Source organism: Lytechinus variegatus, chromosome 19 (assembly GCF_018143015.1).
Source record: "Lytechinus variegatus isolate NC3 chromosome 19, Lvar_3.0, whole genome shotgun sequence".
Classification (NCBI taxonomy): domain Eukaryota; kingdom Metazoa; phylum Echinodermata; class Echinoidea; order Temnopleuroida; family Toxopneustidae; genus Lytechinus; species Lytechinus variegatus.
The window spans coordinates 3391530-3419502 of record NC_054758.1 but is presented as its reverse complement, the minus strand read 5'-3'; the positions used below and the strand labels follow the sequence as shown (position 1 = coordinate 3419502).

The 27973-nt window shown below is 38.0% G+C and overlaps 1 protein-coding gene across 1 annotated transcript in view; it reads right to left on the bottom strand.

Moving 5' to 3' along the window:
• Positions 1-206: 206 nt before the first annotated feature.
• Positions 207-27973, bottom strand: part of LOC121405942 (golgin subfamily A member 4-like) — a 48354-nt gene continuing 20587 nt past the window's right edge. The window contains 16 exon segments of the mRNA XM_041596933.1: positions 207-3096; positions 3887-3941; positions 5171-5378; positions 6344-6401; positions 7132-7271; positions 7468-7651; positions 9804-9908; positions 10341-10480; positions 11064-12398; positions 12830-16824; positions 16827-17478; positions 18264-18460; positions 19619-19769; positions 23777-23962; positions 24565-24716; positions 26068-26185. Of these exon segments, the coding sequence (XP_041452867.1) occupies positions 2988-3096; positions 3887-3941; positions 5171-5378; positions 6344-6401; positions 7132-7271; positions 7468-7651; positions 9804-9908; positions 10341-10480; positions 11064-12398; positions 12830-16824; positions 16827-17478; positions 18264-18460; positions 19619-19769; positions 23777-23962; positions 24565-24716; positions 26068-26185 (7785 nt within the window). The 3' untranslated portion in view covers positions 207-2987.

The window sequence follows — 27973 nt, the reverse complement described above, 5'->3', positions numbered from 1 at the left end:
TCGTTATTCTGAAAACGATATAAGGTTCGATATTCCGAAGGTTCATTGGTCCGAAAACGAAATAAGGTTCGTTGTTCCGAAGGTTTGTTAATCCGAAAACGTAATTTCGTTTTCGGACTAACAAACCTTCGGAATTACGAACCTCGTTTCGTTTTCGGATTAACAAACCTTGGGAATTACGAATCTCACTTTGTTTTTGGACTAACGAACCTCATTTCGTTTTCGGACTAATGAACCTTCGGAATTATGAACCTTCAGAATTACGAATGTATGCGTAGTAATGTTGCCAACCAATGGCAACTACATGTAATCATGGTAACAAGGCTCAGCAGCCAATCACAATCAAGGTTTCCATGGGTGGTTCAAATAGTGGCTTTGTGAAACCGGTCCAAGGACAAAAAGTGTTAGCACTTAGTCAATTATCTTGGATAAAATAAAGAGAAAAACTAAACAAAACTAGAAATCATCCAGTATTCTAGCATTTCTAATTCAATCAATACTAAACAACCATTGCACATTTTGAATACACACAAGAAATCATATGTTCTCAATATATCTAAAGCCCTGTGACACAAGAGACACAATCAATTATAAATGTAATTGTAACTGTAAGTCTATGGGAAATCATGTACAAAAAGTTACAGAGATTGTAAAATATATCACTTGCATCTCTAGATGTTGTACATGTACCTATATACCTCTACTATGTATTCAACTAATATTGCAGTAAACGTATTATATGCACTATCTAATCAGCACTTGATATTAATCATCTTTCAGCATACTACTACATTAAATCTTCTTCAAATTAACACTATAACATTTAACCAACATTTAGGAAGAATAAATTGTATATTGTTAGAAAAAATATCAATAAACTTTGCTGCATTTGACACTTATATAATACCCCCTTTTGAGGTATTTTTGATTAAACATGCAGTACATTTTATAAATTCATAAGAAACACAAAATCCTGCCCCAAAAGAACAGTTAGTATTTTGATTACTTAATCAATTAATATTGTCTCTCCTCCTTTTCCATCCTATTGTTTTCTTCATTTCATTGGCAACGGATAAAATACGTATAATTTTACATAACAATCCAACCCATACAATTCCAATTATCTTTGGATAAGAACCACCAATTTCCAGTAGGCAAAGATCAGTTTAATATTATTTTTATCACAAATGTTGACAAAATATGTTTACATCGATAATATAAAAATATGTATATAAGTATATGAAGGCAACAAGTTATAAGTTACATGCATTGATGAAGGGAATGAAGCATTGCATGAAATAACGTATAAGTTTTTTTTTCTGCATGTAGACAATTCTGGGCCTCATAGTGTAACCATGGTAACATCACTCGCAACCAATCATAAGCAAGGCTTTTATGGAACATATATTGGCAAAAACAAACATAATTGTTAGTCTGATGCTACAAGCCCCTTACAGTATACTTTTTTTTATAAGAGTTTTTTAAGATACTAGCAAGTTCTTTCAAGTGAGTGTGCACAAATATTCGTCATCTGACAAGAGTCTTGCGAGCGTTCAAGAAGAACTTGCCAGATGTTTTATCCAACTGGTTTATCCAAAAGGTACCAAAGTAACAGAGCCTCTCAGTCAGTTAAAATCACGGAAAGTTGTCAGATTGGACAACTTGATCTGACAATATTCAGACCAAATTGTTGATGAAACGCTCCCCAAATAGGACAGCTTTCCTTGATTTTGATTGGCTGAAAAGGACAGGTGTCCGACAGTTACTATATCAACCATCAGATAAAGCAAAGTTTGTGGTATAAAACATCTGACAAATCTTTTAATGAAATGATCCCCTGAGCACCATTAGATTGATGAAAACATTCTCATAATAGCAGAATTATGACATAAAATGGTTGCATTTAACCCCAACCATTCTTACCAAACAATATCAAGGTCCACATTCCTGAAACCTTAATAAATCTTCATAGCTTAAATGTGTTCTGTGACCTGTATAGTTAGTTGAATAGATATATATAAACCCTGGAGGGTGTTCCAAAAGCTATTTGTATATTACAGATGACTTAGGCTTGACTGGTGACCATTTCTTATGCTAGATGATATATTCCAACGTATCAGACTGTAACGCCTAAGAACATACTACAGTCGTGACTGGTGACCATTTCTTGTGCTAGATGATACATTCCAATGTAGCTGACTTAGCACATAAGAACATGTTACAGCCATGCATGACTTTGTGAACAGCTTTATCAAACACCTATCAGAATTTTCTTTGCTTCACATAGACCCGTTTTAGAAAATAAGTAATGCAACAAATCTTTATTCCCCTGCACCTCATAAAGAGCAGCAAAGAATTTCAAATTTTCTCTCTTTGCACTCTTGGATGAAGAGAGGCAATTAGTTTAAAATGCCTTTCTCACACCACCTCCATTTACACTCCTAAGTGAAGAGAGGCAGTTGATTTTAAATGCCTGGGTTACCAATGGCATCATCGAGGACAGAGATAAAGCTGACAGTTGCAGGCGAATGTAACAGGAGTGATGCTCACTGTTCTTCACTTGAAATGCACTCCCGGATGAAGAGTGACAACAAGTTAAATATGCCTTGATCACAATGGACTCTCTCTTTACATTCCTGGATGAAAAGCGGCAGCTCACTTTAAGTGCCTTGATCACATTGTCTTCACCATTTACACTCCCGGGTGACGAGTGGCAATGACTTGAAAATGATTTACATTAACCTCTTTCTCTCTATACTCCTGCATGAAGAGACGCAGTTCATTTTAAGTGCCTTCCTCACATTGTCCTCTCCATTTATGCTCCCGGGTGAAGAGTGGCAGTTCCTTTTAAGTGCTTTTTTCACACTGTCTTCTCCATTAACATTCATGGGTAAAGAAAGGCAGTTCAGTTTAAGTGCCTAGATCATATTGTCCTCTCCATTTACATCTCCTGGATGGAGAGAGGCAGTTCGTTTTAAGTGCCTGTGTTAGCAATGGAATGCTAGTAGATAGAAGAGGAAGATGTGAATAGCTGCAGCGTATACCGCCATGAGTGACCTCGGTTGGATTCCGCTGCGGACTGCCCGGGTGAAGCTCCTGTGAGGAAGGAAACGAAAGAAAAAACACTGAGGCCTGTATTCTGAAGTCTGGTTTCATTTAGAGCATAGTCCAACTCTGTGCTACAATTATGGAAAGCTAAAAATGTCAACATTTTCCTTACATTGTACATTTCTTTATGACTACTGTGCTCTTTCCTAACTCATGAATGGTGAAGAAATCTATCTTATTTATCCTCTGAAACAGTTAAGAATGATTTGAGAAAAAAAATGAGCTGATACATTGAAATTATACAGTGAGACATTTATGCCACTATCGGCTATCCATACTTAAACCACAAATTTAAACCAGAGTTTAAATTAAACCGGAATTCTGAAAACTGGACTGAAGATCAAGTCCTACCCCACATTAAGTGGATTTGGATAAAAAGAGAAAACCATAATACCAAAGTGCATCGAAATACTAGTAGGACGTGAATAAAAAATTTATATTTTGATATCATAAAATACAAAAGAAATAGTGAGTGGTTGATGTCACCAGTCCCCTCATTTGCATACCGACTAGAATGGGCCTGCAACTGATACGCAAAATTAAGCTGCCTTTCAGCGCGTTCAAGGAATTTATCCTACTGGGTACCCATTCACCTCACCTGGGTTGAGTGCAGCACAATGTGGGTAAATTTCTTGCTGAAGGTAAACACGCCATAGCTAGGGTTCGAACCCATGTCCCTCTGATTGAAAGACGAGATTGGAAAACACTACAGCGCCCCCACATGTCATCAAAATGTATTTTTCTCTTTTTAATATTAAGGTGATGGAATACCACTTACCCTTGACCCTTGAAACACCTCCTCAACTTGTTAGCAACTGTGTTACCATGACGAGCTAGAAAATGAACAAATATATATGAGCTCAGCATAAATGGTGATATTAAAAAATAAGGAAATTGAGAATTAAATGAATAGACAATATTCATTATACAAATAAAAAATGTTAATGAGTGCAATGGACAGAATACTTCATGAGGTGAAAGATGAAATGATCCATTCAACTGGGCTACGCCTCGTTGAATGAATAATTTATTTCATCTTTCACTGAATGAAGTATTCTGTCCATTGCACGACTGAAAAGAACATTATTTGGTTTATATGACACCTAAAATATATTTTTTTTCATATCAATCAAATCATCTATCAATTTCGATGCAAAATATGCTAATGCAGTGCAAGCTTGATCTGTTGATTGCCGCGTACATACAACATGCGCGCTACAAACACAAGTAGTTTTACTTGTGCCTGCAGTCTCAGTGTGTACATGCTATTGACAAAATCGTATGGATCCAAAATTACACGATTGATGAATTCATTGAAAAATGGGTTGAATGATCAATATTAAACAACCTATCAAATGACAAGGATCTATCTAGGTGTCATATAATACAAGATTTACCAGCTTTACCAATATTGCAACAAATTTGGATTGTCAAGTTTCAGAAAAAAAAAATTAGCTTTAACTCCAAGAAATCGATGTCCTCCCCTCATCTCACTGATAGCAGGCTACATGGTATAGACATCCCTGATCAAAATCACCGGTCAAAAACAAATGAAATTTTGTTACGAACATTTTCATGGTTTGCATGTCTGCTTCATAGATTGCCTTCATTTTTACCTTCAAATGCAATTAAATTATATTGTTATTGCCTGAACTCTGTACTGTTAGATTTGTCGCAAAACATAATTACAAGAAAATAAGCCATTTTCAGGAAACAAAAATGTTTTATGTTTTGTCACATCGTTCTGTGCAAGCACTGAGAGTAACTAAGTTTGCTCCCCAAAAGTCGCCTACATTGATAGTATTTCGTGAGCGTCTCACTGCAGTTCCCGCAGAAGAGCAAGTCTGATTTACACACAAAAAAACTTTTTGAAAATGCTCAAAACTTTGTAGAAGGTTGCAACCAATCATCCACAAAGCTTGGACGGAATGATGTGACAGGCCTTAAGAATCCATTACTACTGGTTTTAGCTATGGATAGGAATAAGTTAATTAATATTCCAACATATAATATTCCAATATTGCCCGTTGGCACTTGACCAATCAGAAGAGAGTATACTCACTCAGTTGATGTCCGGCTTTATAAGCCTTGACCATCAGCTGGGTCTCCTCATCATCGGAATCAATGTATAGACTATATTCCTTCCTCGTTGACGAGGACGACGAGAGGTGATGGTGCGATGTCCTCTTCTGCTCTCTTAGACGGTCCTGTGTGTTACGCAATGCATCCTCAGCAAAGACTCGTTGCTCTCTCTCGTACTGTAGGGATGCCTTTAATTTAGGATAGAAGTAAAAAAAAGGAGATTAATTATTTTGAATCACTCAAATCATTTATAAAAAAATGGACCCATGATTGCATTTTATCTACTAAGTAGTCCAAACTAGATGTTGATGTATGGAAACTCTCTTTCCCAAAGCATACTTAATGGACCTCCCAATTCCAAATTCCTTATGCAGGGGGAGATAAGAGGATTGACCCCTAGTCTGCAGACACAGACCCTGGTTGAAACTTTGATTGACAAGTGGGTCTGAACACAAGACTAACACAAATACAAGTTGCTGTAAAGGAAGAGTTGCTGAAAGAGGGAAATGTTTTCAACAGAAATATAATGCGATATAAATGCTGTAGATCATCATCAAATTCTGTACAAAAGACTATGACAGGGAATTTAGGCTGCATTTGCAGACCACTTTCATTGAGTGATGGGAATGAGCAGTAGACTATTAGACCTTATCAATTGTTAGTAGGATTCCAATAATAGAAGTTACCAACTTTTAAAAAGTTTAAACAGATTTGAAGTCGTTAATTCGGCCTTCCAAACCCTTCTATGACTCATTCAAAATGGATTGAACGATTCAGCTTTTCAATAATTCATCTTATTTTATATGAAAAGAAATAGTGATGAATTTTGCATTAACAGGAGTGTCTTTTTCAACACTGTTTTGGTATTTTTAAAATAACAAAGCAGAAATTTACATGTTGAAAGCACACAATTTTATTCATCCACACTTCTCATCATCTCAAATGTTGATGTTTTGTAGCAGTTTTCTCTCCCTATTTATAGCCATTACTAGACCTTTTGAAAAACAGCTAGAAAAAATGACAATTTTTTTCATCCATAGGGTTTCATATATGAAACAGCAACAAATCGGCTAAAAAACCCTGCAAATTTAGTCAATTTTGCACAGCTTTGCTCACAGTGTTAGGCGTTAGAAACATTTCAATATACAACTACCTCTGTCTGTGCACACTCTTTGACAAGCATTGCTCTCTCCTGCTCCATATTCTCTAACCTGTACATAGGAAAAAACCATACACAAATATAAGTATGAACACAAAAATGAAAGTGTGAACACAAAATAAACATGTGAACACATCTATGAAGAAATCAAATTAGGTTTGGACTTTGAATTATTTAATCACTGTCACTTGAAAACATAAAGACACTATCAGGGCTGCCAACCTGAACAATAACGTTTCAGTGTTTTTAAAGCTGAAAATAATTATTTTGAAGAGGAAATCAGTATTTTGAAAGAAATACCATAGGACAACACACAAAGCTGGAATTTTCGAAATCAGTATTTTGCATGAAACCATTAGTATTCTTCTCATTTTTCAGTTATAAGTACGGAAAATCCATACTACTTTGCAGCTCTGCAGACTGCAGCTGAGTTGGTAAAGCAACAATCAGATAATGAATTACACAACGATACTGACATTATTCATGTAATGGCAGTAAACATTTACATTGGACAAGAGAAATTACACAGGGGCTCCAGGGGATTTTGACCCTAAAATGCTCAAAATAACCCAGAACAAAAAAAAAACCAAAACATGGAAAATCCTTTTCCGATGTTGCAAATTTTTGAAAGTAGGCCCATAAAAAAAATTATTTCTTGGCCTGCATTGGACCCTCAGTTTTCAGGAAAGTCTCGCATATAGGGGGTTTGGCAAATGACATAATTTATGCAACTGCCTTTCAAAATCTCTTACTTAAATTGACAAGTAGAATTGGTATCTTACTTTTGTTTGAGCATTGTGACCTCTTCCTCCATGACCCCGTGACCCGAGGACAAGGGGTCAGGTGGTAGGGCCATCTGTTCCTGGACCGGGGCGCTTCGCTGGACCATGGCTTCCTCAACGACCATCGGGGGTTCTTCAACCTACAGGAAGCAAAGGAAGGGAGATGAATTGATGTGGGGAGCTTTTCACGATACAGCTTGACAGTGATTTTCGCTGCTCTTGGCCAATCAGGCGCAAGAATTTCAGTAGTCTCATAAATATATAACAATAGAGTAAATGTTAGTATTACAAAAATAAAATATTAAAAAGTAGAAAAAATACACCCAGAGTACTTACCATTGTTCTACTGATGCTGACCTCTCTTTCTTCAACCTGCCTAACGAGGGCAGCCTTCTCATCATCCAGATTTGTGATTTGTCGTTCCATGTCTTTGACATTACGATCCATATTTCTGAGATGTCCCTTTAAACTCTTGTTTTGTTCAACAAGTCCGGCAACTCTCTGGGTTAATGTTTCACATCTGAACAGGTAAAAAAAAAATTAAACAATGCAAAGAAAACTAAAATTTCATGTGCTAATCCTAAATGCTTTCTCAGGCAAATTAAATTCAAGAATCACTGTTCTTTTTACTCATGTCCTTTCCTTTTTTAATCTCATCCACACCCTACTCCACCTCATTCTCCTTTTCACTCATCTTCATTTTTCTTTATCTCTTTTTGTTTTTTTCTCCTCCTTCCCATCCACCTCTTCCACTTCTCATCATCTCCTCCTCTCTACCCTATCTACTTCTCAGGTTTCCCTTTCTTTCTTCCTTCCTTCTCCTTTAATTCTTCATTTTCCATCATCTCTTTTTGTTCTCCTTCTCCTTCTTCCCATTCACCTCTTCCTCTTCTCATCATCTCCTCTTCCTTTTACATCTTCTTCAATCATTCTTCTTCTCCTGCTGTTTTACATAATACAAATATTGACTGCACATGAGGATGACTAGGCGGTGCTGCACCATCCCGAGTTTGCTCAATCTCGAGATTTTAGCCTGATTAGCCCTCTTCGCGATTTATCTCGAGATTCAAGAAACCCCGTCTCCACCATTGCAAGAAGAGGGATTCCTGCTAGAGCGAGGCATCAATGCATTGTGGTCTGATGTTGCGAATAAATAATCCCAAGCGCGCCTGCACCTACGAATTAGCGCGATAATTCGTAAAATAGTGCGCTTTTTTGCAAATAATCCCAAGTTGACTTGGGATTGCAATCTCGAGATTAATCCTATGAACTAGCGTGATAATTGGTCTCCACTGCAAATAATCTTGAGATTGTTCAGGGGGGTGTTTCATGAAAGGACTTGTCGGACATTTTATCCGACAGTTACCATAGGAACAGTGCCTCTCAGCTAATCAGAATCGAGGAAAGATGTCAGATCTGACAACTTTTTGGATGAAAATAGTGATGAAACGCTCCCCAGATCGTTCAGATTGCTCTGATCCGGCATACTTTGCTGGATCAGAAAAAGCGCGCTAATTTGAAAACTCGGGATGGTGCAGACGGCCCTACTGTGTAAATCGTCATTCCAGAGGTGATTTTCATACCCAACCATCTATCACTCGAGGTCTTGGCCGAGGGGTGATCTGATAGAAGGGCCGGAATGAAAAACACTGAGGGAGTGATAATATTTCAATGATTCCAATTACAGAGCAGTCCCTTTTTGTTTTATATACCTCATCGATAATTACATAACTGTATCCCCAAATCGATTGAATATCAGGACCACTAGTGTATTAATCTCAATTTGATTTGCTACATCACTTAAATTTGTAATTTAAACAAGAAGCACTCCCGGGGCTGCTCTGCCACTGGCCAACTGATAAATCCAGTTGGCCAGCCAGGCCCGTATTCTGAACTCATGTTTAACTTAAACTCAGGTTTAAAGTTGTGGTTTAAGTATGGATAGCCAATTGTTACATAAATCACTAATGGAAGAGATCTCATATTTCAGCTCATTTGACTCTCAAATCATTCATAATTGTCCAAGTATAAATAGATGATTGTCTTCACCATTGAAGAATCAGGAAAGAGCACATTAAACGTAAGAAACATACAACTTAGTAAAAATTTGGACACTTTTGGCTTCCCCATAATTTTAGCAGAGTTAGACCATGTTCTAAGTTAAACCTGACTTCAGAATTCGGGCCCCAGTGTTCTGTTGGCTGCGCATACATGACCAAGCAGCAGCAGTGCAGCCAGTTCGCTCAAGCCAGCTAGAAGCGTGCGTACTTGTTCCTGCCCTCAGGGGTTATGAGTACTATCAGAGAGTTTGATAGAAGAAATGTACAGTAATTTAAACCCCTGAGACGATGATAGATGGAAAAGCACCACATCAGATGATGCAGTTTGACCTATCAGAGATAACAGTCTTAGGTATGATGCAAGAAAATATTTGCGATCAATTGCAAATATTCTGTTTTAATTTTACAACTGATAGATCAATGTAAGCTGTAGCAAATCAGATTAAACTTCTTGTTTCCAGGAGCAGATGAAAAATCAATCACTAATTAGCAATGACCTACATGATATATTATTGATCTAGGGACCAAAAATAGACTTGCAAGTGATTGCAAGTTTCTTGCAACACCCCATTAGTATGAGGTATATAACATCAACTATCCTCCATTCCTTACCTAATCTCTCTCTGATGTATCCCTTGCAATGCTCTGTCTCTCTCTTCAGCAGACCGAGCAAGATCTTCTCTCATTTTCTGCTCAGAGCTTTGCAACTTTTGCAACCTGTTACATAAAAAGCCACCAAAAACAAAACATAACAATGAAGTATCTGCATCAGATATATTAAACAGAGCCATTCCCCCATCAATCAATTAATAAACAAAGTCGATTTCAAATGTATGCATGTATGTATATATATTTTTTTTACATCCATCATTTATTTATGTCAGTATCTCTAGAGTTTGTCAGAAAATTTTGTACAAGAGCTCCCTCAAGTGATGACAAAAATTCAGTGTGATTTTCCTTGTTTACAATGGATATTGTGAATATTTTCTGGAAAAAATTATGACACTGACGGATTTCCATAGAGCTACGATTGATTAGATCAATCTTGACTCTTTGAAAGAAGGAGCCCTGATGTACATAATGATTATTTGGAGGAATCATCCCCAAATATCATCAATAAACTTTACGATCTCAGAGAATAAGACCCACCTCTCATCCACCGTGCCTTGTTCCATCAGCTGCTGCTCTAAACCAAGTATTCTGGAAGACAATACAACCAACTCCTCCTTCAACTCATCTCGTTGCTTGGCAACTGCCTCCGATGCCTCCTGTAGTCTCTCATTCTCTTCCTGAATAGAGAAAGGAAATAAAATATGAAAAATTTATTCACCGACGAGAGTCAAACCAATTCATATTGCTTTAAAGTGGTACTTCAGGATAAAAATAATATGATTTCAATAATTGGAGTAAAAACAAATGAACAGAGACTTAAAAAATTAAGGTTTTATTACATTTCAGGTGTTAAAAACGTTTTTATATCAACAAATGATTGCACAACAAAAGGCTGATGTGAAAGATTTTGGATGAAGAACCGGTAATTTCCTGTAATATTTGCTGTCTTTCTGTCAATTTCTGTGAAAACGGCAAAAAAAAAAGAGTTAAGAGCTCTCATTACCAAGAGTATCACATCTTCAATAGGGTTCCCGTAAACATTTTGATTGTCATAATTATGTTTTTTTTATTAGATTCATATTGAATTGTGTAATGAGCATGCTGTCATGGAAATGCACTGCATAATTCCTATAATGTATGTATGTATGTATGAATGGGATGAATGTACATTATAAAGTACACTGGCTTATTTGTGTGAACAATTAATGTAATCTAGCATCATTATTTAATTACACAAATAATATAATTCAATTTTTTTACCTTCATTGTTTCTCCATCTTCTTTAAGTATGCTATTGTCACTCAGAGCATCCTCCAGCTGTGTCTGAAGAGCTTCCTTCTCCTCGACAACAGATGCCTTCTCATCCTGGACTGCCCTCACATCCAGGGACAGCTTCTCCTGGAGACGTTGGACCTCGTTCTTTCCGAACGCCTCGATATCAGCAATCCGCCTCTCCATCAGCTTCTTCTCTTCACGTTGATCCCTCATCTCCTGTCCGACTTCATCAATCTCCATGTGGCAGTTCTCCAGCTCCTCCTGGAGATCTAGATTCTCCTGGGAGAGTTGCGCAAGATCCCTCTCAAGCTGAGCCTTCTGTTGCTGAAGCTGCTCTGCACCTTCACTGGAACCTCTTAAATCCTCGAGCTGGCCTTCGAGGTGTCCAACCTCGCTCTTTGCTTCCATCAGGGCTCTATCCGCATCCTGGAGCTTCTCTGCGGCCGACGTGAGGGTACTGGCAAGTTCAGAGTTCATGACCTGCAGAGAGTTACGCTCCGTTGTGATCTTCCCAATCTCGACATTCACACTTATCACATCATCATTTACCTTCCGTAATTCCTCCGTCAGTTCTGCAACCTTGTTTTCGTATCGTGTTACGTCGGTCTCGTACTTCTCCTCCCATAGTTTCTGCTGTGCCTCCAACTCAGATTCAACGGACTTGAGCCTCTCCTTCAAGCCATCACCTTCTTTTCCTCTAGATCTAACCAATTCTTTGAGTTCACTTCCCAGCTTGTCTCCCTTCTCTTTAGCCAATTTCAAACCTGTCCTTAACTCCTCTAACTCTACTTTATTGATTTCATCTTCATCAACCAATCTCTTCATCTCAGCTTTCAGCTTCTGATTCTCCTCCACTAGCTTCACCCTCTGACCGTTCAATCCGTCAACCTTCTTCCGAAGTGTCTCTCCCTCATTCCTTGCCGCATCGAGATGTGATCCTGACTCTTCGACCACTTTCCTCAACAGGTCGCTCTCTCTCCTTAAATCATCTCCCTCCTTTGTTAATCTCTCGCATTGCAGCCTCAAATTGGCAACCTCTGCTTCCAGCGATGACCGTTCCTGTCTAGTGTCTTCAGATGATGACCTCAAGACCTCTACCTCTTTCTGCATGGTGCCAAGACGGGTTTCCAGATCCATCTCCCGCTTCACTATGCTTGCCGATGTCTCTTCCTTCTCCTGCCTCAGGTTTTCCATGTCTGTGGAAAGCTTTCGTCTGGCTTCCTTCATCTTTTGGAGTTGTTCCTTCAGCTTCTCACTTCTCTGCTCAGCTCGTCCCTTCAAACTTTGTTCTTTCTTTAGAGCCTCTGCTAGCTTGGAAACCTGAAGAAAAAATGGTGGGGGTGGATGAACAATGACATAATTCAATAAGAAAATTATAAAGCAATCTTGAGGAAGGGGACTTTCAATGTGGCACTTTAATTTATCAATTCTCATATGCCATATTTGACAGCAACTTTTTCCACATTGTTTGATTTATGCAAGATAATAGAGATTCAGGGAAAGGGTATTTACCATATAAATGCCACATGACCTGCTGTGTAATACAGTATATGGATATTACATTATTTTCACTTTCTAATTGTTCTCTCTTAGTGATTCATTAGTGCATTTTGAAATATGAGTTTATTTGAACTGGGTGCCCTACAAGTTTTCTGAATCTCATTTTACTAATATAAATGCAATGATTAGAATTATTTAGTGAAATAATTAACTTCATTGAAGGTATTTTGAAACAAGTGAAAATTACTCACTTCGTTCATACTTTCTTGCCTCTCTTGCTCCACCATGGCCAGCTCCTGTTTGGCTCCTTGCAGTGCTGCCTCCAGATCTCTGATCTGACCGATGGATGCCTCCATTGCTTTCACCTCCTCTTGGAGGTTCTCTTCTTTCTCTTTAAGGTTGATTCTCTCTTCCTTGAGCTCCTCCATTTCTCTCTTGATCTCGTTGTTCTCCATCTTCAGTTGTGCCACCTCTTGCTTCGCTTGATCAAGGTGGATCCCCATTGTCTCCTTGTCACCAACTTGTTCTTTAAAGGATCCTTCTCTCTCCACCAATGCTGCATTCTCCTGTAGGAGTCTTGCAACTTCGGTTTCCATCTGCTCCAAGCGTTCCTTGGTTCCGCGGAGCTCTGCTGCAGAATTCTCCATGCTTGATTTCAACTTTTCATTCAAATTGTCCACTTCCTTTTGTCTTTCTTCAACTAATACAGCCTGTTCATTTAACTGGAGAGTCAACCTTGATATGGCATCTTCTTTTTCTTGACACTGCTGCACCAGGTTTTCTTTTTCTGATGCAATTGATTCAAGTCTTTGGACTTCACTGTCTCTATCTGATACAGCTTGTTGGAGTTCAGCAAGACGCTTTTGGCTTGTTGCCTCCCTCTCACTAAGTGTTTTTGTTTGACTGTCCAATTCAACAATGGCTTCATCAAGTTGTGCAGATTTGTCCTGTATTTCAGATTTAAGTTGGTTAATTTCAGCATCTTTGTCATCCATGGAAGTCATCATATTTCTTTTCCATTCCGTTTCATCACTAATTTTGCCTTCTTTCTGAGATAAAGTCTCTTTCAGAATACGTAGTTCTTCCGTTACTCCCTGAAGCTCTGTCGATTTGTCCTGCAAGACTAGTTCACTCTCAGAGGCGAGTCTCTCTAGGTCTGAAACTTGTGCTTGAAGTTCATCATTCTTTCTCAAGACCTCTAGTAGCTCCTGCTTGGATTCTCCTTCCTCAGCTCTCCTTGACCTCTCTTCCTCTTCTCGCTGCTGGGTGACAACCTCCCTCTCCTCTCGCTCTCTCTGATGATTAGCAACCTCTGCCTCTAACTCTCGGTTCCTTTGGTTGGCAACTTCAAACTTTGTCTTCATATCTTTGGCTTTGGCGAGGAGCTTGCCGTATCTCTGTTTCCCTTGCTCGATCTCCTGCTTCAGCTTTGCAACCATATCCTTCCCTGATCCTCCATCTTCTTCATCTCTGGACGCCGTCTGAATCGCCTCTTCTGCTTTGTTCTTCTGAGATGCGATCTCATCCTGGAGGCTCTGGATTAAGGAATCTTTTTCGGTAAAACTATGACCCAAGCCTTCCAAGGTTGCTTCCTTCTCTGCAAGTCTTGACTGGAGATCCTGGACGACATCATCCCGCTGCTGGATCTCAGCATTCAAGGCATCAACCTTTTTGTTGACTTCTGCTAGACTATGATCCAACATTTCAGTTTGAGAATTAACATCTTCCTCTCGAGACATCATCACCTCCTTCAGGGACTGAACAGCAAGGTCGCGTTCTTCAAGTTCTCGTCTCATCTTATCTAACTTCTGCTTGTATTCATCTGTTGCCTGGGTGAGTGACTGCAACTGTTCTTCCACAACCTCTTGTTTACATAGTCTTCCCTCTGCTTCCTCAATCTTTGAAGACTTCTCTCCAATCTCTCTTAATTGTTCTTCAATGTTTGTAGACTGATCTTCAATCTTGGCACATTGTTCTTCAATCTTTGAAGATTGTTCTTCTATCCTTGTGGCTTGCTCACTTACAGTGTTTCTCAGTTGTTTGACTTCAGCTACCGCCTTCTTTAATTTCTCCTTCAGGTTCATGATGCGTTTCTCGAGTTGCTCCTTCTCAGTGGAAGACTCCTCCTCTAAGGCTTTGATCCTCTGGTCTCTCTCTGTAATCTGTTTAACAAGTTCTGCTGTTTCACCACTGCTGGTTGACATTGATTCCCTTAAGGATGACAACTCCAGTTGGAGACTGCTTTCCCTCTCATCTGCATCCTGACTCAGGCTTTCCATCTTTTTCTTGACAAGGTCTAAGTCATCCATCAGGGTTGCAATTTCTCCTTCCTTCTCTACAACCCTGCTTTCCAGGACAGTTGTCTTCTCTTCAAAATCTGCCTCTGCAATTCTCCTTTCTTCCTGTCCACGAGCAAGGTCTGCCTGGACAGCACTGAGTTCCTCATTGAAAAGTTGCTCCCTATCTGCCTGCTGTACTCCAATCCTTTCAAGAGCTGCTCTCCTTTGTTCCAACTCTTCTGCTATCCGCTGCTTCTCAGATTCTAATTGGTTAACATGTTCTTTGAGTTGTCCAATCTCCTGTTCCATTGTGAGAGACAGTGTGTGCCTTTCTTCTTCCGCACACCTGACCTTCTCTTGTAGTCTTTGAAGTTCTGCTGTTGACACTTCCTCATTGTCAATGACCTTTTGAGTCAGCTGTTCCACAATGTCAGCTTTCTCTGCTAATCTGTCTGCTAACAACTTCTGGGCAGCTTCCTTTTCTAACAACTTCTCCTCCATCTCTTTGACAAGAGCATTTTTATCTTGGAGTTCACTTCTGAGTGAGTCCAGGGACTCCTGCAATGCAGCTTTCTCAATTTCAAGCTGGCTCTCGAATCCAGACTTTTCATTTTGTGCTTTTTGGAGTGATTCCTGCATCACTGTAACCTCTTCCTGTTTCTCCTTCTCTTTTTCATCTAAGGTCTTTCTTATTTGACCAACTTCATCCTCTTTGTCTACCAACACCTGGTGGAGGCCACTGATTTGATCTTTGGCAAGAGTAAGCTCTTCTTTGACTTGTTCTTTTTCTTTAGAGGCAGCCTCTAAAGATATCTGCATCTGATCCCTTGCTTCTGTAGCTTTCAAGAGTTGCTCTGTGAGTTTTTCAGTTCCTTCTTTCAGGTTTTTCTCTTCTGTCCTTAACTCTTCAATCCTTGCCTCCATCTCCACAATCCTATTGTCCTTTTCAATAATAATGCTTTCCTTTTCACTTGCATCCTCTCGGCTCTTCTCAAGGAGCTTGTTCATTTCTTCTTTCAAACTGAGGACTTCTTTCTCCATGTCATCCTCTCTTGCTTGCATAGAAGCAAGTCTGGTATCATCATCCTCCTTCATTTCCTTTAGTCTATCCTGAAGGATTGTCAACTGATTGTTCTTATCATCAATGTTTGTTTGTAGATCGTTAAGCTCTTGCACTTGTTTTTGACACTGACTTTCCATATCAATGTTGGTATCTTTGAGTGTTTTCACTTCTTCTGCGCTGCTCCCGATCTCATTCTGCAGATCTGTAATCAGTTTATCTTTTTGTGTGACAGTATCTTTGAGATTTTCCAGATCTTTCAAACAGGATTCAAGCTTTTCTTCCAACAGTTTTACATTTTCCTCAGATTTCAAAGACTTCTCTTCTACATCCTGAAGATGTTCCTTCAATGAGGACACTGTGAAATCTCTTTCCTGGATGACCTGTTCTTGCTCCTGATTTTGTCTCATGGTTTCATCCAACTTCTCTCTCATCATCATGAGGTTTTGGTCTTTTAATCCAAGAGCTTCCTCCAGCTGTTTCTTGTCAACATCTAGAGAAGTAACAATCTCTTCCTGATGAGAGAGCTGTTCTCCAACATTTGTCAACTCTACCTCTAATTTCTTGACACGCTCCTGCAATTGTACATTTTCATCAGCAGATAGTTGAAGTTTGTTAGTCAAATCCTGTAATGCCCTGTCAGATTCTGTCTTTGCTTGATTAATCTCCTCATCCTTGTTACTCGAGGCCTTCTGCAATGATTCAACATCAAGCTTCATCCTTTCAAATATCTCCTCCTTTTCCTTCAAGGTATCTGCTAACCTAATCTTCAAGTCATCAACCTCTTTCTGAGATGTGTCAAGATTATCCTTGAGATGAGAAACTTCTTGATTCAGCTTGATCTGCATCTCAGAAGATTCCTCCTTCTCCCTCTTGAGGAGCTCCTGGTATGAGTTCTCCTTGTCTGTACAAGCTTCAAAGAATCCAAGAGCTGCTCTTGCAAGGACCCTGCATGTTTCTCCTTATCCTCCAACTGCTTGGAGACCTTCTCTAGGTTCTCACTGGCTTCCTGGGAGTTCTTCTGCATCTCACCCCTACTTTTCTCAAGCTCTTCCTTCAAGTTCTCCACCAGTTTCTCCTTCTCATCAACGCTCCTCTGGGTGCTCATCAGCTCTGTCTCAAGCTCTGCAATCTGCTGGAGCAAAGATGACATCTTGGATTCGTTCTTCCTTCCTTCTTCGCTCTGCCCTTCCTTCATCATATCCAACTCCCGATCCTTCTGTCCAACAGTTGCCTCAAGTGATTCAATTTTATAACCCTTCTCCGACAATTCTCCTTCCAGCCGATCAACCACCCTGCCTTTCTCCTCTAATTCTCCACCTAACTTGGTGATCTCTTCATCCTTCTCTCGACTCTTCTCCTCGAGGTTAGAAAGCTCTCTATTCTTATCCTGGATGGTTGACTCAAGGTCTGCTTTCTCTGCTGCCGAGATGGAGGATTGGTTCTCCATCTGTGAAATGGCTTGGTCAAGATCCATCTGAAGCATCTCAAGGTTAGCCTCAGCCTTCTGCTTTCCTTCTGTAAACACGGACAGACTCTCCTTTAGTTCTGATATTGTGTTCTACAAAAGTAAAATAAAAAAAATGGGCTGATACCTGGCAACTTTTCATTGGAATATCTCAAGGCGAAATTTGGAATAGATTATAGTTGGGTCATTGATCTAGGCCTTATAAAATGCGTGAATACTGAATACCACATGTATTTAGAGCTTAGAAACTTCATCTGTAAGTAAACCAAACTAATCCCTTTAAAAGACGACCAGGGGACTGTTTCATCAACATTTTAGTGTGACAAGTTTTCAGATCTGACAACTTTCCTTGATTTTGATTGTCTAAAAAGTATTAGTTCCTGTGGTAACTGTTGGATAAAACAGGACTTGTCTGATAAAACGTCCAAGAAGTCCTTCCATGAAATGCTCCCAAGTTGTCAATGTCTGAAAGGACAAATGTCCAAATAAATTCCTTTCAAAGAAGAGAGGGAGGTTACTCAGCTTTGGTCCAGGGGAGTGTTTCATCAACATTCTTGTCTGACAAGTTGTCAGATCTGACATCTCTCTCTGACTCTGATTGGCTGTGAGGCAATGTTACTATGGTAACTGTCGGATAAAATGGGACTTGTCGGATAAAACGTCTGACAGGTCCTTTCATGAAACGCTCCCCAGAAGTTGGATACAAGTATGCAAAGATATCACAGATCAAGTCTATATATCCTATCATGTATGTTCAAGGATTTTTATTTAAATGTTGCACAATTGGTTGTAGCTGTACATGGGATTGTACATGTATGGTAGCTGTACACACTTGCCAAAAATTCTTAGCTGATTGTTACAATCGTCAGACTTCTTACCTCAAGGGTGACTTTTGACTCAGAGGCTGCTTGGAGGTCAGAGGTCAGTGAAGCAATTTTCTCTTCTTTCTGCACAAGAGTCGCTGTCATCCCTTCTTTCTCTCTCTCCATCTCGACCAGAGATTGGAACTCAGTCTCCATCTTCCTCTTCATCTCTGTTATCTGATCTGAGAGGGCGACGGTCTTCTGCTCCAAACCTGGAAGAAAGAAAAAAGATAGAAAAAATGTTCTTTCCACGTCCTGTTTATTCATAGCATTGTAGACATAATAAATGATATCCTGGGGCCTATTTCATAAAGAATTACAACTATGGTAACTTGGCAATCATAATAATAATAATAATAGGCATTTATATAGCGCCATCTATCTAGAAATATTCTATTCCAAGGTGTGTTGTATTATTATTATTACCCCGGCTTTAGCTCAAGCTGCCTTTCAGCGCTCATGCATTCAAGGAATTAATCCTGCCGGGTACCCATTCACCTCACGGGGGTCGAGTGCAGCACAATGTGGATAAATTTCTTGCTGAAGGAAATTACACCGAGGCTGGGATTCGAACCCACAACCCTCTGTTTCAAAGTCAGAAGACTTATCCACTGGGCCACAACGCTCCACAGACAATCATGACAACTACAACTGGAAACCTTGATTCTAATTGGTTACTGAGCCATGTTACCATGGTAGTTGCCATAAGGGTACAGTTACAACGGTTACAAGTCTTTTATGTAACAGGCCCCTGAACTGCATGTGATTGATGTGAATCCAATTTGAGCATGGAGCGCTCAGGCCTACAATGCTCTGTATCTGCTGTTCTGAAAATTTGCTTCAAATTATGAAGCTATTATGAATGGATGACTTCTACAGACTCAACTATATGTGTAAAGGTGACCGCACACCTCACGATTGGTCTGCGACTCAATTTTGGAATATACGCAGTAGAATTTGATGCTAATATTGAGACTTGGAATATCTTACTGTGTAATGTTCGAAATCATCTTACAAATACCTGTGTTCAAATCTGTGATTTTGCTATCATCCTTCTTAGAATAAAAGCAAATTTACTATCTAGTTGTAATGACGTCATAGCAGTCATACGATTGGCTACGATCTGAAACTAATTTGGACTTTACTCAAAAATAAAGGCTTGCAATCTTTCAAATGGTGTTATTAGTATTCTTTAAATTAACTTAAACCTCAAATAAAATGATATGTTCCATTCACATTTTCAGAAAATGAGCAAAATGCGATTTGTTCCAAAATCAGATCGCGAACAGTCGTAAGGTGTGAGGTCACCTTAACAACATGAAATTATGAAGACTAAGTTTTAATATTTCACAGGAAGCGATCCATCTTACCATCTTTTTCTTCCTCTAATTGAACCATCTTCAGCTCAGTGGAAACCTTCTCCTCTGCCAAGCCTGCCCTCGCTTGCTCTGTCTCTGCCAATCTTTGATTAGTCTCTTCCAAGGAGGCCTCAAGAGATTTTATCTTCTCATCCTGCTCAGCCTGAAAAAAACCCAATGATTTTTTTAAAAATTATCTTTCTTCAAGTAGATTCCCTATAAATTCATGAAAACAAGTCCCCTCCATCTTGGCTAATGGTGGGTAAAGCCCATTAACACTGAACCAATGTTTCATTAAAACAGTCTTTTCCACAAGGTTTTCTTTTCATCCATTACAATAAAATGATCAAATAGAAATGCTGTAATATTTTGTAAAAGATTGAAGATATTAAACACTTATTCTGATACATTTTCCTAGTTTGGAAGTATAATTGGCATGAGAAACCCCTAAAAAGGTGTAAGTTGAAATTTTAGTTAATATGAATTATTGATTCTTGTGTATTGCATGAATTATACCAAACAAGACAAAGATAATTTTTTTGTTTTTTGGGGGGGAGGTTAGGTCGACGGGAGGGGTGGGTGTGGGGGAGGAACACCTCCATTTATATCCACATCTATATATGATCTATGATACATGCAATTAGGGATATCAAGGGAAGTACTTATCACAAGGGATTGTGGGTAATGACATGCATATGACCAACTGAAATTACTGACTAAAATAATATTGCATGATTTTACAATGAGAATGTCTATCAAGAGATATACTGTAAGGACAGATGAAGTATAGGATCACCGATATGAAAACCCAAACCATACAATGTACTTCCTGGGAAAACAGATGAATTTTGTTGATGAAGGTTTGTAGGTCTCAATTTCAATAGTGTTCTTTCTTTCTTTGTCAAAGGCTGGAGTGCTGAACCACATACATTGTAAATTCAGAAATTTCTAAATAATACCAGCATTTAAAAATATACATATTATATATATATCTAACACTCGTTCAGATATGGCACAAAAAAGTTTGACAACAAAGCTAAGTGACAGCTGGGTGCAACATCAATGTCAATACAAATGTTGCAGAGGCGGGTGACAATCATTTTTGTTTGTTTCAAAGAAACAAAAAAAATGTAGACCACTTAAATTCTTTCAAAAACTTAGCAAAACTTAAAAAAAAATGAGTTGGTGTATGATAATCAGTCCAGAGTTCCAGACAAACTCATGACATCGTTCATCATGACTCAAAACATATTAAAAAATAATGATTACATCATATGACATGAGTTATCACATCATAATAGAATCAATTTGGTGTCCCAGGTATATCAATGAAACTTTGGGCAATTGAACAAAACAATCTTTGAAGCATAACATGCACATTTACTAGTGCCAACGGTGTGATTTCTTCTCCCATATGTGAACATTTAAATAAAATTTTGCTGAGCTTTTTTCAAATCATATCTGAAAGAGGTTCCACTTAATAGTCAATACATGATCAGCATCCCAAGATATGAAAATTTATCATGAACAAAAACATGCATGTTATGAATAAGAAAGAGTTATAAGTGTATTAATACATTTGGAATATGATTCAGATAAAAGAACTGATTAGTATTGAATTACATGTAAATGCATTATATGTGCCAAGAGAAGATGATAGTTTCCATTATAGAGCCTAACAGCATTAATACAGTATCATTTGTGCTATCATAACTAAAACAACTGTCATTCCCCGATCAAAAGGAGCTTTCAAAAACAAGGCAATGAGCAAAGAGACTTAGATAAAAATGACATCTTTACATGCTCAGTCTGAAATGTCCTTATAGCTGAGCTTGCATTGAATGAATTTTATTTTCAGTCTTCAAATCTGTTCTTTTGCTTAAAAATATATGTCATGTTTGCAAAAGCTTCCTGGTACACTGTACACAGTGACACAATGTCTTAACCAATAAACTCACTACAATTAGATGGATAACCCAATACTAAGAAATTCCTTAAATTCTCAAGCACTAACATGATTTTTATAAAGAGCTATATGAATGTTGCATATTATAATCAATTTGGTAAAAATAAAATTAGGACCCCCATAACATTCCCAAGGCTGTGAAGAATACCAGTAAGTAACAAAAGAAGGACATAAAGATAGTAGTGACATGGAGAAACACAAATAGAGAGTATGGATTATACAAAATAAAATGAGAACTGATGACTAAAAATGAAATTATAGATTTGACTGGAGAGTCAAATATATTGCAGAGAAAAATAGAGTAATATCAGGCCAAGATACAAAATGAAAAAAAAAAGAACATTAAATTGGCAACAAGTTTTATCCCACGTGGTCTAATCCCCCATTCTGTCTAATGACCATCGGGTCTCATCTCGTTTCATCAACAAAAAGTTTTAGTGTGAACAAAACTTTAAAAAGTGAACTCTGTGAAAATACTGCCTATTTCAGCAACTATGTAGTTGCTGGGAGGTGTCGTGGCCGAGTGGTCTAAGGTGACTGGCTATACATGAGAAAAGTCCGGGGTTCGATCCCCGGCTGCGGCAGCTATGCCTGCGAGCAAGGCATTTAATCTACAATGCTCTTTTATCCTGCTTTCAAATAAATGGAAATGCTATATGCATTATTGGTAACTAGGTGTGCATTTGTTTTTAAAAAAAATATATATATGTAATTGCTACTTAACCAAATTACAATATCAATAATCGCTTCACCATGGTAATTTTTATTTTACCCAACACCATTTGGGCAAGGTACAGAAAAAGAAAGATTGATCATTAAGTGTATGTTTAGATATAACAGACATAAAGATGCACATACTAAAAGAGAAATAATCAAACATCACACACATGCTAATAAACAGACATAATGACAGTACATATATCGTAGCAGGGATCAACACAAGAGTTATGATGTGAACAGGAGACACACAGATGATCATATAGACAAAATTACATCATCTAAACATGTAAACATATGCATTCAGACAAACAAACATACATACAGGCAGGCAGACAGACAGACACCCCAACAGAAAAGGGCACGCACTTTGATCCACTATGCACTGTCTCTAGCACATCAGAGGGTTGACTAACAGAAGGCCTTAACTCATAAACAGTGATTTTGAGAAAAGTAGAGGGTTTGAACTCAGAAAAAAATAGTATTCAATTTAAAAGTGGTTTTAAGTATTGGACAGGTTTGCTTAATAGGCTGTACAAGTTGAAGAGACGTACAGCTTTATTGGTTTTTATGGGTTCTCAGAATCTTTTAAATAATTGTTTACTAATCCGGGGGGCGTTTCATTTATCCGACAGTTATCATAAGAACAAAGCCTCTTAGCTAATCATAATCAGGGAAAGATGTCAGATCTGACATCTGATGAAAATGTTGATGAAATGCTCTCTGGTTTGCTACCAATACTCAAAGTGGCCCAATGGAAATTATGCCCTTCCATTCTTAATCATGGATGATTTGTCGATATATATCTTTTTTCTTTTTTTTTCCTTTTGGTATTTTTCATTATTGTTTAGCTCAATTATTTCTTATGTATAATTCTATTTTATGTCATGTACAGTAACTGTTGTTATGTCATGTTATGTACAATAACTGTTGTTACATATTTTCTGGACCCCAGGGAAGAACAGTTTTGTTATATTACCAAAGCTGAGTGGGTATATCCAGCCATCTCACTATACTTTTGATTTTATTATGTACATACATTCACCTCGTATTGTTTTTAACAGTGTAATATGGAAAATAAATACCAATACCAATTTGTCGTGCAAGCTATAGTCATTTTAATAAGAAAAAAAATGTCAGCTTCATGTGCCACAGAACACACCATGCAACTCTTTTACTATTTAGTTAAAACGATTTATAAATCGCAAGTGACAGAAAGATGGCCAAAATGTGTAAAGTCAACATTCCAATGACATTGGGACATAAAGTACAAATGATTGAGCATCTATAAGGTGTAAAGTCCAACTATTTTAACAGACTATGATGGTGGAAGAGAAAGGAAAAGATATGCAAACAGATGATATGCTTTGGCTTTCTTCTGCTGCATACAAAAGCAATGAGACAGACAAACCACCGAATGCACACAAGGACAGACACCAAGACAAACAGACTAGCATGCATTTCTTGTTTCCTTTTAGAATGCTGACCATGTATGACTGTGATGATTTTCTAAAGTCAGTAAGCTCCACCAGACGAGACTCGACACTGACCCTGGATTTCACTTCCTGGTCGCATCGCTCCTCCGCCTCGACCAGCTTGGCGCGGACGTCGTCGACCGCGGAGCTGAGGTCGTTGATCTTGTCCTGTTCTGCCTGGTTGTGGTTGACTTGGTTCTGGATTTGAAAGGGATGTTGAAATAGAGAATGATTTTATTTCAAGAGCCAAAGGGAAACATGAATCCTACTTCAGATTACTGTACATTGTGGTGGCCGTAACTAGGGAGGTTCCAAAGAACAATTAAAGAATGTTCAGTGTGTTATGCAATGGGCCAAGTATGTCGCTATATCAGAGCATTAATAATCTTTTCTTGAGGTCAAACTTAAAGTCCGCAGTTACAAATTATCAATAAGATCAGCACCTGAGCTGACATGGTCGAAACAGCAATGATAGAAAGTTATCTCTACAGTTAGAGAATGTTTAATTGAGGTCATCGGGACATCAACACTGACAAGCAACTTATTGTCAATTACCATGGTAACAGACAGTACATTTATATCAAGAATCTCACTCAATCTTATCAGCACATGGATGATTTTTAAAAATTAATTTTCAATAGTGATAATCCACCAGCACCACCATCAATACCATCATCATGATGATACTCCTCCTCCTCATCACCATCATCATCAAAATCATCATTGCCGTCATCATCATCATCATCACCACCACCACCACCATAATCATTATCATCCCCATCCTCTTCCCCTTCACTTACTTGTTCCACTTGGGATGTCAGTTCCTCTATCCTCCCTTCCAGTTTCATCTTCTCCTCTCCTGTTTCTTGCATCATCTTTAGAACCTCTCCTTTCTCCTCTTCTACCATCTTTAACTTCTCCTCCTTGTGACTCACAACCTTCTCAAGATTCTCTGGAAAAAAACACACCAAACATTGTTATTACAGATGAAGTTACAATGAGCAATGGTATGTTTCTATTCTCAACTCAATGTTGAAAAATCAGACAATTGTTTTCAGAGCAGTTGTATTATTATTGTCTTATGACTTAAAAATTAACATTAATTTCATGTAAATTGATGACATTCCACTCTTAACAATTTTGGGGTTTATGAATGTTTACATTATTATGTAACCTTCTGTACTTCTGTGATGGGTGTGTCGTGGTCTAGTGGTTCTGAATCTCCCCTTTGAAACAGAGGGTTGTGGGTTCGAATCATAGCCATGGCATGTTTTCCTTCAGCAAGAAATTTATCCACACTGTGCTGCACTCAACCCAGGTGAGGTGAATGGGTACCCGGCAGGAGTAATTCCTTGAATGCACTGAGCGCCGGTGATGGTAGCTCGAGCTATAGCCGGGGTAATAATAGCAGCGCTTTGTATCCTCTGGCAAAAAGCACTTTATAAATCCAGCTATTATTATTATCATGTTTATTAAATATTACTTTTGTTGCCCTTTCCCACAATAACACTTTGAGAACATGTTTATTTTCTCACCCTGGGTCCATCTCACTGAAGATGTAAGATTTGAATCAAACTCAAATTGAGATTGATCTAAAATTCTTATATAGCTCTCAATTAAATAAATATTTAATATCAACAATTTTCTACTTCATGTGGTTCAAAACCCTGGCAACAGAATTACCATAAATTGGCTCCACCTCACTGAATTCTAAAATAAGATATACTTTGTAACAAGACATCTTATGATAGAGGCATTCTTGTTTGACAGCATCTTTCAATTAAAGTATTTGTCTATACAGTACAAGCCTAAAAAGCCATATCGGTTTTGAGACTGTAATAACTATCACAATATTTATTGTTTAGTACCTATCTGAGCTTTGGTCTCTTCAAAGTCGACAAGTCTGAGTTGATAGCAGTTTGACACCATCTTACAGTTAAAGTATTTGTCTATACAGAACTATTAGCCATATTGATTTTGAAACTAATTACTATCAAAATATTTATTGTTTAATACCTATCTGAGCTTTGGTTCCTAAAAGTCGACAAGTCTGAGTTGACAGCAGTTTGACACCACCTTTAAGTATTTGTCTACACAGAACTAAAAGCCATATTGGTTTTGAAACTGTAATAACTATCACATTATTTATTGTTTAGTACCTATCTGGGCTTTGGTCTCTTCAAAGTCGACAAGTCTGAGTTGACAGCAGTTTGACACCACCTTTAAGTATTTGTCTACACAGAACTAAAAGCCAAATCGGTTTTGAGACTGTAATTACTATCACATTATTTATTGTTTAGTACCTATCTGGGCTTTGGTCTCTTCAAAGTCGACAAGTCTGAGTTGTAGATTTCCTTTCTCATCCTCCAGCTCTGCGACCTTATTCTTCAGATCGTTGACCTCTTCGACCAGGGAATCAACCTGTAAAAGAGTAAAGAAAAAAAACAATTAAAAGGACAATACACAACTATATATGTACAATCAGCAGTGACAGATACTGTACATTACATGTAAATGGTAGTGAACAAGCAAATGAAGCAAACTGAATTTTTGAAGAACCCCCTAAAATACCTTCGATGGAAATACAATAAAAAAGTAAAAAACCCAAGTAAAGAATAGCCCAAATTATCACAAGGAATCGTTCTCACTTGCATGAAATTGCATATCCAGTTGCCAAATGTATTTTGTGTTTGTTAACTATATACATGTATGTACATAATAGTACATGTGTTAACAGTAAATAAATATACAGCATTATATGTATAAAGCATGCCTTCTGCATGTTGAATAATGGGCCATTGTGTCCATGACGTGTACTTAGCAAAGAAATGGAGAAATATAACAAAATCTATACTTTCATACAAAAAATAGTTCTCTGCCTTGTACAAACTAAAAGTTACTAGGTTACTACATGTACGTATTCATGTTTTTTACTTGTACATCTAATACAGATATTTCCATAGCTATAGAGGCAAATAGCAATGTATTAAATTCATAGAAATTTTTCAATTAATTTCATAATATATTACCTAATATTTAATAACAGTCACTCACTTTCTATATTAAATTGTTGACATTGTTGTACATGTCCCATCAAAAGTAATAACAATTTATCCATGCATTTGATCCATGCCATCAGAAACACTCTTTCTCCAAACACACATTGCAATTTGACTTCATGTTATTCCCTGGTGAATTACTGCTCAGAAATTATCTAAAGGCTGTATTGAAAAATATTACACGTATGTGTTCTACATGTAATTGTTCATGTGTATGTCCACATCACACATTGTAGACAAGTAAACAATAACCAATGCAACGTCACCAACACTCAAGAGTTATTGATTAATATTTCCACATGGCAGCCCATACTGATAATCAGAACAGCTGATGAATTGATTGATTCTCTCTCTCTCTCCCTCTAGTCCTCCACTCCTAGTACCAATGAGGTCCAAACATTAACATGTATGGACCTCATAGGCGACATTACCAAAAATATGGGTGTTAGACAATGCTGTTCTGATTTCCAACCCAAGACTTGGTAAATGTACGCCTTAATACAAATTGGAGTTACGTGATATGACTTTCATTTGTTTGGGAGACATTAAAAGTATTAATAAGTAGTTCAAATTAAAATATATTATCATTAAACTTACATTTCAGGCCCTTTTTGTTGATTTTCGGTGAGCGTTCCACACAGCTGCGACGAGTGATCAACTCCGAAGTGATACGCGAACTGGTCAGCTGATCGGTCAGGTGATCGGTAGATTATCTTTTTGTCAGACGTTCATAATTTTGTAAAGCGTATCAATCTTCAGTATCTTGATTCCAAAGTATCAGTATTGCAGATAAATGTCATTATTGATTGGAATCAGTGGCGGATCGGGGGGGGGGGGGGGGGGGGGGGGGTGGGGGTGAGCATTTCTGCCCGATCCCCCTATTGAGATTTGTAGTAAATATTTTGGAATTAAATACGTTGTTCATACTAGTTATGCGACCCTCCCTTATGATGATCACAGCATTATTTGTAATGGGGATATTTCGTTCATAATCATTCTTGTCTCTTCTTTCTCCTTTTTAGCCTTTTTTTACTTGTTAAAACCTTTTTTCCTTTTTTTTTGGGGGGGGGGGGGGGCTCGCCAAATTTTACGTGGGTCAAAATTACCTTCATTTTTTTAGTGACAATCTTTTTCATTTGTCCAGTTCTAC